This window comes from Miniopterus natalensis, chromosome 4 (genome assembly GCF_054644295.1).
Source record: "Miniopterus natalensis isolate mMinNat1 chromosome 4, mMinNat1.hap1, whole genome shotgun sequence".
NCBI classification, from domain to species: domain Eukaryota; kingdom Metazoa; phylum Chordata; class Mammalia; order Chiroptera; family Miniopteridae; genus Miniopterus; species Miniopterus natalensis.
In genome coordinates, this window is record NC_142084.1 from 95,234,994 (window position 1) to 95,247,212 (window position 12,219).

General features: G+C 50.1%; 1 protein-coding gene across 1 annotated transcript; it reads right to left on the reverse strand.

Moving 5' to 3' along the window:
* Positions 1 to 2,802: 2,802 nt before the first annotated feature.
* BOD1 (biorientation of chromosomes in cell division 1) lies at positions 2,803 to 10,890 on the reverse strand. Its single transcript, XM_016211246.2, has 4 exons — positions 10,494 to 10,890; positions 6,843 to 6,967; positions 4,384 to 4,585; positions 2,803 to 3,561 (listed from the first exon to the last, which is right to left on the reverse strand). The coding sequence occupies exons 1-3, from the start codon at positions 10,722 to 10,724 to the stop codon at positions 4,390 to 4,392; spliced, it is 552 nt and encodes a 183-aa protein (XP_016066732.2). The 5' UTR covers positions 10,725 to 10,890; the 3' UTR covers positions 2,803 to 3,561; positions 4,384 to 4,389.
* Positions 10,891 to 12,219: the final 1,329 nt, after the last annotated feature.

Sequence of the window (12,219 nt, forward strand, 5' to 3'; positions counted from 1 at the left end):
AATTGGCAAGGCCTTACAGGAAAGAGGTGAACTCACAAAAAACCTCCAGTGTGTAGCAGAAACTGAAGGGAAGACGCAAGCCCAGATAGTGGAGGGCTTGTAATGATGGGGAAGTAAACTGATTTGGGGCCCTAAACAGCAAGAAGCGAAGGTGGAGAAGCCTTATGTGACAGAAGCCTCCATGCAGTGATCAGATTAAGGATGTCATCCCAGGTAGACTTCAGCTGGACAAAATGGCTCCGGGAAAACAAAGTATACCACTTAAATTTTTCATAGAAGCCCCACAGACTTGAGGTTTTACCCAACTGCTGCTCCAGTTAGAGTACTGGATAAACTTGACCACATTCAGCCTCTCTGACCCTTGGTTTAGCTTCTGCCATATCCAATCTATTGCTGTTGTAGGAGAGCAAAAATAATTCTCCCTCTACCCTTGAGTTCTTACCTGAGACTCCTGTAATAAAAGACCGATTAACAAGAGGAACACATGAACAAGAGAATAACAATTTATTAAACATATATCCCTCGTATACGTGGGACATACCCAGGAAAAAATGAGTAACTCTCTGAGGTGGCTTAGAACTCTGGCTTACATACCATCTTAATCGGGGAAAGAGGAAGGGGGACGTAGGCATCTTAGGGGAGAGTAAATGATTTTTAAGAAAGACAAATGGGCCCTTGAAGAGTAGACAGGAAGTATGACAGTTTGTGACAAAGTGTGTATGGGTGTGGTGTGGACTTCTGTTCTCTCGCGTGAAAAGAGTCAATCTTTTCTGGTTGATGAAATTCCCAGAAAGGGCATTGGTGACAATTCAGTTTCCTTTGGAGGATCTGTCCCTAGGCAGATAAGGGACGTTCAGAGAAAGCCTCCCCTGCATTTGCTGTTTATTTAAGTACCTACAGCTCAAAATAATCAGAAGTGGCATATTTTGGGGTTGCAAATTCCTATTGGGTGGAGAAGGTGGGTTGGTAATGCCAATCAAGCATTAGCTGGGTTACTAGGAACATGCCAGAGGCAATGGTCTCTTGTAGGTGTTGCTCCAGGCGAAAGAACTGGACTTCAAAAACCAGCATGGGGCTCTTAAATGAACATCCACACGACTCTAAGGTTTGATGGGTTTTAAAGGCTGGTAACAGTTGTCTCACAGAGGTTAGTTCTGTTCCTCAGGGCTTTTGCAAATGGCAATGGGTTTTCCTTTAGGGAGAGAAGCCTTGAGGTCCATGGCAACTGGTTTCTTGTTTAGGAACCAATACAGCGAGGGGACTTAGGGGCAGAGCATCTCCAGGTGGCTTATCTTCCTTAGGGTGGCACTGTGCTTTCATCTCAGGACACAGTACTTTCTGAGACTCCGCATGACTAACCTAGTACCTGAGGCATGAGGACTCCATGGGAAATGCAAATAGGCTCAGTAGGCGACCAGGTCCCAAGGAGGGGCAGGGGCTGGCTGTGGTCCCCCAGCCCCTCTAGTGCTGTTTGTCTTGACTCCCCTCCCCAAACTGACAATGAACCTATGTTTACCCAAGGGGGTATGGGCACTACTTCCTTTCTGCTTGGCTTACCTGAGCCAGTCAGTCCCCTCGCAATGGCAGTGATGTGCTGGTTACTTCTGTGGGCTGATAACCTTTCCAAATGAAATATCTCTGGCCTGTGTCACTCCTGACAGAAACACCGTGAATGAAACAGCTTCGGTATCTTGGCATGGAAAAGTGAAGTGAGATGGACCAAAAACTGCCTGCCGAAAATATACATCAAGTGTAGTCAATTGGGCATTTGGGTCACTGATGTAAAGGTGGAAGCGGTTTACTTTAACGGAACCAACTAAACACAGTAGGTCCTCAAATAATATCATTTTGTTGCAACGTTAATGAACCTAAAAAACCTCAGTTCCTGGCAGGCCGCTGCCTGTGTGAAGTTGGTACATACTCCCCACGTCTGTGTGGGTTTTCTCCTGGGACTGGTTCCTCCCACACCCCCGGGATGTGCACGCGGTGGGCGGGCACGTCTGCACTGTCCCGATCTGAGCGGGTGCGTGAGCAGCCTGTGACGGAGGGCCCTGCCTGCGAGCTGCCAGGTTCCGGCACCTGCCACCCTGAACTAGAATAAGCAGGTTGGACAGTAATTATCTTGTTTCTGCTCGTTTTTCTTAAAGGTATGTACAGCTCACATTTGCTTCAGTGTTTAATATTAGAAGTGTTCTGGGTCTTTATGTGGCAGGTAGTGATGTTTTTGTGACCAGAAAGATGCATGGGAACTTAAGCTTCCTTTTAATTAGCCGATGGTAAAAATGGATTTTGTCATATTTCGTTTTGCCTCAAGTTAGTTACTGAGAACCTATTGATGATGCTGTGCTGGGACTTCCTGTAGGTTAGTTTATTGGATTAGCAATATCCAGTAGCAGATTCAACTAAGAACCACACAGTCTCAGTGTGAAGTGGCCTCTGACATTACCCAGGGGTGGGGCGCAGTGTCTGCGGAGGGCCGGCAGCCTCAGCAGCACCAGCTTTAGACACACGCTCTGGTCCCACCTCAGGAATCCTCTACCAGAATGTGCATTTTTCCAAGATCCCCAGGTGATCCTCCGCACATTCAAATCCGAGAAACACAATTATAGGTGCCCTCAACTGAAGGCCGGCATTGGTAGTGGTCCAAGGGAGGAGAGCACCTGCCCACCCGTCCAGCTTTGCCTCCTGGCTCCAGGTCGACGGCAGTTCAAGTCCCATGCCGGGCACAGATGTGGCCCCGCAGGCCAAGGGAAAGTTCACCTTTCACATCCTGGGGTCTAAGAGTCAGTGGAAGCTTTAGAGTAAGGGTATCAAATGATTTTATTATAAAACTGAGGCTATTTATGGATCATTCACTTTTCTAAAAAAACACAAACATGAGAATAAAATAAACACACCCACGACTTCCTGCTTGCAAAGTAGGAAGCAGCCCTGGGCAGAGAGCCCGCAAATGCTTCCTTTTACTAGTGTCTGAGCTTCCTCAAGCATCCTAGGGCCCCGTGTTTGTCGCCTTTTCGGGGAAAGGACACTGCAACTACAGGATTCACAAACAAGAGGGAAGGGTCACAACACCTTTAAAGCTATTGATGCTAACGGCTTGTACCGTCCAGTCTGCACTCTGAGAAACAAATAAGCAGTCCCAGCCCTGCCCCACTGACCCTGACTGCCGCTCTCAGCCCTCAGGAACTGCAACTCTGGGACTGCACGTTCCCTCACCGTAGCTTTGTTTATCCCCAAGCACAACCCCTAAAATCCACATGCAGTCTCCTGATTCAAGTACAAAGGTTTGTTTTGGGACAACCCCAGGTTGATGTAGTGTTTTAGTTCTCTGTAGTGTCTGCTGGTGTCAGCCCCTCAGACAGGCTGGCCAGATGGCAGGGGCACACAGGTCAGCTTTCCTCCTGCCAAACTCGCCCCCGCTCAGTGTGGACCCCGCTCCAAAGTCAAAGGTGAAGCCAGCGACGACTTTCGCCCGTCTTCACTCTGAAGCTGTATCACTATGAACTGAATCCACTTCTTTATCACTATTCAATGGAGCTTCCAAAAGACGTCAGGCACATTCTACAAAGAAGAGAGTCCCATCAGTATGCTTATTGATGAGACTACATTTACTGGACTTATGTTCCTAAAGGAATTTTCAGTTAAACTGGGAAGACTTGCAGTGAATGTTTTACATTCCGTAATGGCATCAAGGTCTCCCATATGAGCACCAAAGACCGCAGAGTAGAAAGAGGGGTCAAGGTGAACCCAGTGGTTACTAATAATGCTAAGTCCAAGCCCACCACCGACCACGACCTATTCTGACTAATGTCGCCCAGACCCTACAGAAAGCATTACTGTGTGCATCTATGGTTGATTTTAAAAATTAAATTCCCAATGTAATAAAAAAGGGGGGCGCTTACCAGAAGAACCCTGTGGTAACTGACAGTGGTAAACTCAACTCCCTTTAAACACAAGGAAATCCAGCAGGGCTTTGAGTCCCATTTAGGATGAGTCACTTGTGGATGCATTGCTTGATTTTATATCCAAACTGCAAACCCAAATTTAACTGGGTCCAGGGGTGAGACTCACTTAAGCAATTTCAGAAAAGCAAGACTTTCATTTGAATTTCCCTGTACACACTGGTCATACCAGCTGGTGTCTAATGAAGCACCTCCTAGCTGAAATGTTTAGCTCTGAGGCACAGATTCCCCCTCACTACTCAGGAAAATGCTGCCACTTAGTGCGCAGTGAAAATGCTTGTAAAGAGCAGGTTAGATCCATCTGTGTAACTATTTTTCTGGTAGACAAGATGGTCATCCCCAGTGACGGCTTACCCCTCGTCTATCCATTTCACTACCTCTAAGTCAGAGACAAGGGGCTCCTGGACTAAAGAGAGCATACCGGAGCTTAGGGCGCATCCTGGGATGGGGCTGCGGGGTCCTGGCTCTCTGGCTCCGGAGGGGGTGCGGGCACAGCTTCTTTTTTCTTGGCTGCCAGGAACTCATGAATTGCTCGTTCTATCTGTGGCCTGAAGATGTGGTTTAGCTTGGGATCCACCACCTGAGAAATAATTCTGTCCACTCCAGCTTCCAACATCCCTGACCTTGTGGAGACAGAGAGATCATTCTGTTACCTAGTTCCTCTGAGATGCTTTCGTCCCCAACAAGTGTCACGTGAGCCCAGTGTCACGTGAGCCCAGTAAACACCCCACTGGTCAAAGCTACAGCCACTCAGGAGTTCTTTCCAAGGGAGATCCACTAGCAGAGTTCCAGCTGCTATATTTTTACTTTAGAGGAGCAACCCACAACCAGGAGCCACCTATTACTCCTGCCTCACAACCTCACCCACTACCACCTCAGCCCTGTGCAAAGGAACCAAGCAAAACTAGGTGGCCTGTCCCAAAGACCATGAAAAGTGGTGACATGGTAGGAAAGAACTTGACGACAGGCAGAGCTGAAAAGCTTCATCATACCATCAGAGCCAGCGAGCCTCAGACTTGACTCCTTTCCTTCGACATCTGTTCTCTTACTGGCCGAAGCAGAAGTAGCTTCCAGTAGCAACCTGGCTGCTGATCCCCACACCGTCTCTAACTCAAATGCACAGTGCTGGGAGGGCCACCACACCGCCACCATTCCACATGGCCTCCAGCAGTGACCTGGCTGCTGATCCCCACACCGTCTCTAACTCAAATGCACAGTGCTGGGAGGGCCACCACACCGCCACCATTCCACATGGCCTCCAGCAGTGACCTGGCTGCTGATCCCCACACCACCTCTAACTCAAATGCACAGTGCTGGGAGGGCCACCACACCGCCACCATTCCACATGGCCTGCAGCTATGGCTGCTGCCTAGAACACACACAAGGGACTTGGAAGTAAACAAGTAAATAGATAGGAAACAAATTGGTTCTAAGCTCCTAAGGTGCTAAAATACACCCCAAACCCTTTTTGAAGTAGAGTAAAAATTAGCCAAAATGTCTGTATTCAAACACTTGGGGCATGGTAGTAAGGAAGGTCATGGTGACAGAAAGCACATGATATCTGAAAAGTTTGGGAGAGTCCATGGAGGTTCAAACCAAGGTGTTCTCAAAGGACTGAAATAGGCAAATACCGTCATGAGAGGCAGGGAAGGCCCTACTTTTCCTTTAGACCTGAGAGCGCTTGGGCCAGTCAAGCCTTTGCTTGGTTGGGTAGAAACAGGTCCTGCAGTAAATGGGCAGATGGTGTCAGGGACAGCAGAGAAAATGAACGAGGGAAAGCCACTGTGACAAGCGAGATGAGACACAGGCCCTGAACCCATAGGCTGAGCGGCGGGTAAAGTGCTCCCTGGAATCAGGGTGACTAACAGCTTATCAGCAGGAAGCCTGGATGTAAACATGACACCATTAGAGCCCAGGGCACTCTCAGGGAGACCTGCATTAGACAGCGTGTGCCCTCCAAGCTGAGCTCGTGACACACAGTGAGGTCAGCACCAGGCCACGGTGAGTCAGGGGGCAAAGCTTCCCTCCTCAGTCACGAGCCCATCGCTTTCCAGCTACACCCGTTTCCAAGGCAGATTCACAGGGATCTCTCCTGGATGTGAACACCTGATCAGGGGAAGCACAGTGCAGCTCGCTTCCCTGGAGGTGGATCCTAAAACAGCAGGGAAATGAGCAGGTATCATGCAGTTAAAAGACTTTGTCACTATTAGGTTCAACAGCACAGCTCGATTTTCTGTGGAGCCGTCCACCCTATGGACCTGGGACCCAGCTTCTGGGCCTGAATGGCCAGGCCAGCAGGCCGACGCTGGGGCTGCAGGGTCTCACCAGGTGACAACACTCCAGGCTTAAGTAGCAAATCTTCATTCCAAAACTGCATTAGAATTTGCCTCAAAGTGTTAGCAAGAATCACAGATAAATGTCCCAGTATTAAGTCCAAATTCACGTTTCTGGTTAAATACATTTTAGATCAAACAAAAAGCTGGAAAATTTAAACAGGTGGTAAAACTAAGCATTCGCTTGTGAGAATAAAGACCCAGATCCGTGTGCCCAAGATCCACACCCTGATATCTTGATCTAAAATGCCCAAGTATGTTCAGACTACTGAAAACTTCAGAGCAGGGATTATATCTTGCAATTGGAATATCTTTTGATGCCCCTGGAGAGATGTGCACAGGAAAACCTCCACAGGCTGGAGAAACTAGCAAGGATTTCAGCTGAGTTCGGTGCTTGGATGTGGGTTTTAATAAAGGGGCAGTCTGCTGCAACTCCTGTGTGACATTTGCTGGGAACGAGCACCCCCCTGCCCGGACAGTGACCTGCACCCGCCCTCCTGTGTGCCGCACGTTGGTACTGCCTCTCACGCTCAACCTGCTTACTTACTGAACCACGCTCTGCCTCAGGCCGTTTCGCAGCTGGTTTTTGTTCATCGTAGGGTTCCATTCCTGCTTGTCCAGTTGTGTTGACACAAAATTATCCACTTTCTGCCTCAGGTTTTGGTAAGCTGGCTACAACATTAAAAAGAAGGCAAGGTCAGAAGTTACATGCATCAAAGGTCTGGAAATCAGTCATTCAGGACATTGCTCTTCAGAGAAGCGCAGACTTTCGGGTTCTTCATGCACTTCATGGTGGCGAGCACGCGGCAGGCAGGGCAGGCAGGGCGAGGATCACTGGCTAACACCAGTGCCCACTCTATGGGGGGCACAGTGCCAGATGCCATATGTTATTATCTCATTTACTTTTCAAGTGCTGCTCTGAGGGACGTCCATCCTATGAGCCCTCTCCTGCCCCCGTTAGAGATGAGAAATTTAAGCTAAGAAAAGGTAAACAAATTGCCCGCGTGGCAAAGCCAAGGTTAGACCCAGGCTGTTTACAAATCAAATGGACTGGGTTCTAGCCTGGCTCCACTGCTTACCAGCTCTTTGACTTTCAACAAGTCCGGCAACCTCTGAGTCTCATTTCCCACTGGAAAACTGTGCTATTACTGCCCCACTGCCTCACAGGGTATTCTCAGCAACAAACAAAGGCTCAGGAAAGCCCCTTGCATCAAATGAAGGGCCACCCAAACCTCAGCACGATGCAAGAGCTCAAACTGAAGTCAAAGCCTACAGAACACTGGGAAAGGCTGAGGGGAAACACAACTGAAGTCCAAAAGGAGCCGAGAGGTACTTACTGATTCTAGACCCAACAGCATCAGAACAAAATTAGAAGGCACTTGGTAAACACAAGGAATGCATGTTCTGAGCCTCCAGAAACTTCTGGTGCTGTCAGCTGCTCTTCTCCAAACCAGGAGTATTATGTCCACTGCTCTCCCCTCCAAGGAGGGCGCAGACTTCCCTGCCCAATGATGCTGAGTTTAGCGATGTGATTTGCTCTGGTCAATGGGACGTTAGTGATGAGACCTTAAAGGTGGTTGTACTGCCTGGCCTGGCTCTTGTGCCCTGATGACCCTCTATTACAGCATGTCCTGGGTGGCTCCTCCCCTTCAGTCTGGGGCCTAGGGTGAGTATACGTGCAGCAGACCTAACCCCAACCCATAGCTTGGATCCAAACCTAGGCAACCTGCCACCCACAGCTGAGCCACCCAGCTGAAGCCTACTGAGGCCAGCTGAGCTCTGGGCACCTGCAGCCCTATCGGTATGAGAACAAATGCTTGCATAAGCCACTGAGACTTGGTTTATTCTGCAGTGTTATTGTGGACAAAGTTTGCTAACAGTTGGGTAAATGAAACCAACAAAAGACTCAGTAGGCCTTCACTCCATGAGTGGACTCTTCCAAGAGGCCAAGAAAGCTGGCTCACAAACATAAGGACTCTCCACTAAACCTGGAAAGAGGAAGGCATGAAAATGAGAGAATTAACATGCTCGTGTCCTATCTGCCTAGCAACTCCCTTCTCCAGGTAACATCCTCCCCTCTTCACAAGGGCAGGGCAGTGGGTGCCATGTTCTCCTGGCCACAGCAGAGGGTGCCTGACCCAGGCTAAGACAATCCAGACAGTCCCTGGGATTTTTTTTGTAAACTGGAGCTGAGAGTCCCTTTCTGGAGGAGGAAGCCAGAGTAAGGTATAGTCAAGAGATACCAGTAACCAAAGGGATGACCCCGCAGTACCCGACAGTGACACGGTTATAGAGAACAGAGGAAAGACAGCCCTGGTGGAGCAGCCCTGGTCCAAATGCTCCCGAGCCTTCTGGCAATTTGTTCATTTTGTTCATTCAGTCCTTCCTTGGATCCCATGAGTCAGCAGAGCCTCCCCTTTGCTTAAAGGAGCTAGAACTAGATCGTGCCTTGTAAGCATGCATCCTGATACTATACCTTCTATTCCAAATAACTCACCTGCTTTGAGATGACAGTTTACTGAAAAAGGACAGCGGACAGCAAATGTCCCCACCAAACCTCAACAAATGCTGACAATATAGAGTAATCCTCTCATTACCTAAGTGAAAGGGCCCTTTTGTCCCAGGCACTGACATTTTACTGTATTATCTAGCCCTGTTCTGGACCACGGATCAGTTTGTCCTATTTATTTATAGTTTGGATGCACTGCTAAGTAAACTGCAAACATCATCAGAACATGTTCCCCTAAATACTCCAGCAGTCTCAGGTGGGGCCTAAGAATATGCATTTCTAACAAGTTCTCAAGTGATGCTGCTGATCCAAGGACCACACTTTGAGAACCACAGGTCTCAAAGCAACTGGAAAGACCCACCTTTGGGGAGTAAAACCACCTGGCAGCTACCAGAAGGACCGACCACAGAGGTGTTAAGGGGGGGAGGCTCAATTCCCTCTCCCCTGACAGCTTCTCGATATTCACTAAAATAAATAAGTAAAACATATACTACATCGATGAGGCCACACAAAACCTACTGGAACACAGGAAATATGAGTGGAGAATGTGTGATGGGAAGCTGAGCACACCCAGAGTCCTGGGAAAGGGTGAAAGCTCTGACAGTGTGTACCCGAGACCCTGAAATAAGAAAAAGCAAACACCTCATCTCAAGGACAACACTTCTACTTGGGCTTTTAATCTTGGAGGAGAAACAGTATAGACTGCTTACTATATATACCATCTGGGGCACATGTCCGTTTTCCACGCTGGAGTGCAAGCTTTGAGGACTGGGTGGTGACTGACTTGTTCCTGTATCCACACAGCATGGCAGACACAGGCCAGTCCCAGTTCAATGACTACGCAGACCGGGGGTCCCTATCCAGTTCAATGACTAAGCAGACTGGGGGTCCCTATCCAGTTCAATGACGAAGCAGACTGGGGGTCCCTATCCTTAAGGTCTTACTTGAAGCTCACAGTCTTGCTCTGAGGTAGGCTCAGGGAGGAGAAACCACTTCCCTGGAGGAGCCCCGTCGGTAGCAGAGCCTCCTGAACCTGGAGTCGAGTTGGAGAAGCCTCTGAAAGGGAGAAGGGGAACTCCTGCACGGCTCACTCAACACCCAAGATGTTCCCTGAATCCAAACCATCTTGGCAGCCAGGTAAAGTGAAGCAGCCTCTTACTGGGGGGAGGAGGGGGGGTTCACCTGCGGCATTAGGATTTAATATAGGTTCCAAATGCCCTTTAATCGGCGAAGGAGTACAAAACAGGGGTGCTGGCTCTACCACAACGTACCTTCTCGCGGCCGCCCGCGCAAGTCTGCGATCGGTGAGCTGGAGAAAAGGAACAAACCGCCACAATACTGATGCCTGTGCGTTCAAACCACGCGCGCTTACTCACCGGGCTTTCCCCCCCAGAAACACACTGAGGTTTGCTACCGAGAGGCTTAAAGAATCCCATCTTGGGGAAGATGGGGTGTAGGCTCTAAAAACCAGTACTGAAACCCCAAGTTCAAAGAAGCGACTGGGGAAAATGCTCATTCCCAGCCAACAGCGGCGGGGCTGGGCGCCCGACCCACGTGCGCGTCGCCCAGAAAGCCCCGGGCGCCGCCCCGAGCGGCCTCACCTCGCCGCGCAGGTGTTTCATTAAAAGGCATCTTTTGTTTCTCTCTCAGCTTCGGACGAGCGAAGCTGCGGGCCGGCGGCCTCAGTACCTTGGTGTCCACGTCGGCCAGGCAGTCCCGGCGGAAGCTGTCGAACAGGCCCCGGCTCTTGAGCTGCTCCACGATGAGCGCGATGAGCTGCGGGTCGCCGGGCGGCAGCGAGGCCGGGTTGATGGGGCCGCCGCCGCCGCCGCCCGCCGCGCCCGCCCCCGCCCCCGCCGAGGCCGGGCCTGCCCCGCCGCCGCCCACCGCGCCCGCGCCCCCGCCGCCGCCGTCCGCCATGCCTGCGCCCCGGGCCCGCGAGGGAGACCTGATGCGGCTTCTTCCCAGGGGCAGAGGGCCTGGGTCGTGTAGAGGTGGCGGAGGAGCCAGAGCAGGAGGAGGCGGCGGCGGGGGAGGAGAAAAAGGAGCCGGCGGCGGGGGAGCTGGCGGCGGGGCTGGTGGAAGAGGCGGCAAAAACCGCCCGCTCCGGCCGCGGCGCTCCTCGGGTGACGTCACCACTTGCATTTGCATTGTGGGGCGGGAGGTTTGCGGCAGTCATCTCCGGCGTTCTTATGGGCGGACCCCTGGCGGGCCGGAACTACAACTCCCGGCAGGCTTCACCCGCTCGTCGCCGGTGTGCGGGGCAGTATGGGAATTGTAGGCTCAGGCCCTCCTGATTTCCGCAATCTGTGCTGGGCTTTCCCATGCTTCTCTGCAACCCTCGCTCTAAATGAGCGACTGCCAGCAGCGCCTGATTGTAAGCATCATCCGCGGGGCCGATTAAAAGCGTAGATTAACAGGCTCGTCCCTTAGAGATTCTCATCCAGCTTTTTGGGTAGGAGCCTAGGAATCTGTGCTTTTAACCTGCACTCCCCTTGGTCTCCTTGGACAATATGGGAAATTCGGGAGACAGTGGACTAGTCAAATTTCTATTATTCAGAAATGTGTGGGGTTCTTTTCCCCCTTTTCATTCTAATAGCAATGCATACTTATTTTAGAAAATTGGAAAATAACGGCAAATTGTCTCCCTTATTTCTTTTTTATAGGTGTGGATTTCCTTCCAGGTATTAAATATTGTCAATAAAATAATAATAATAATAAAACTAGTAATGAGTAACTGGACTATGCCAGGCATGCTGCTAAAAACTTTACATGCAATACTTCCCAACAATCGGAAAAGCAGACACTGTTGTCATTGCTATTTTACAAATGCACAGAGAGTGTGTGGCCCTGATCACATAGCTGGAGGCAGAAAGGGAGGGTTTGAATACCGGTTTCCCGACTCCAAATCTTGCAATGTCTGACCGAAGTTATACTACATCCTGAGAGCTAGCTGGCCTCATATGCTAGTTAAGGCTTTATATCCTGATTTCTTTGTAGCCACCGTTCGCCATTGGAACCCAAAGCTGCCACCACTGTTCTCTCTTCCCTTCAGCCTTTTGCCCGTTGCTACCTCAACTCCTGCCCACGACCCCGGGAATCATGTCTGCTCTTGTTGTTCCTCACCTTCGGTGAGCAGTGGAGGGCATGTAAATAATAAATTCTGTAATATCCTTGGCTCCTAGGAAGAGGCAGAATAGACAGAGATCCGGGGTCCTCTCTACTCCGACATTTCCTATTCAAGAGCGTTTAAATGAACCCTCAAAATAAATCCTCAGGTTAGTTTATACTCACCCTTCAACATCAGCTCAGTGTTCCTCAGTGATTAAGGTAATGACAAATGTCCTCTCTTAGACTTCTCCATCCTTGAGGTTGCCTAATGTCTATTCCTACTACTTGACCCCACACCTAGCAC

Excerpts from the sequence above, each read along its gene's own strand:
- BOD1 (XM_016211246.2), bottom strand. The coding sequence starts at position 10,724 with ATGGCGGACGGCGGCGGCGGGGGCGCGGGCGCGGTGGGCGGCGGCGGG. Across the intron at positions 6,968-10,493 it reads TGGCCGACGTGGACACCAAG|CCAGCTTACCAAAACCTGAG; the intron begins GTACTGAGGCCG and ends TTAATGTTGTAG. Across the intron at positions 4,586-6,842 it reads CTGAGGCAGAGCGTGGTTCA|GTCAGGGATGTTGGAAGCTG; the intron begins GTAAGTAAGCAG and ends TGTCTCCACAAG.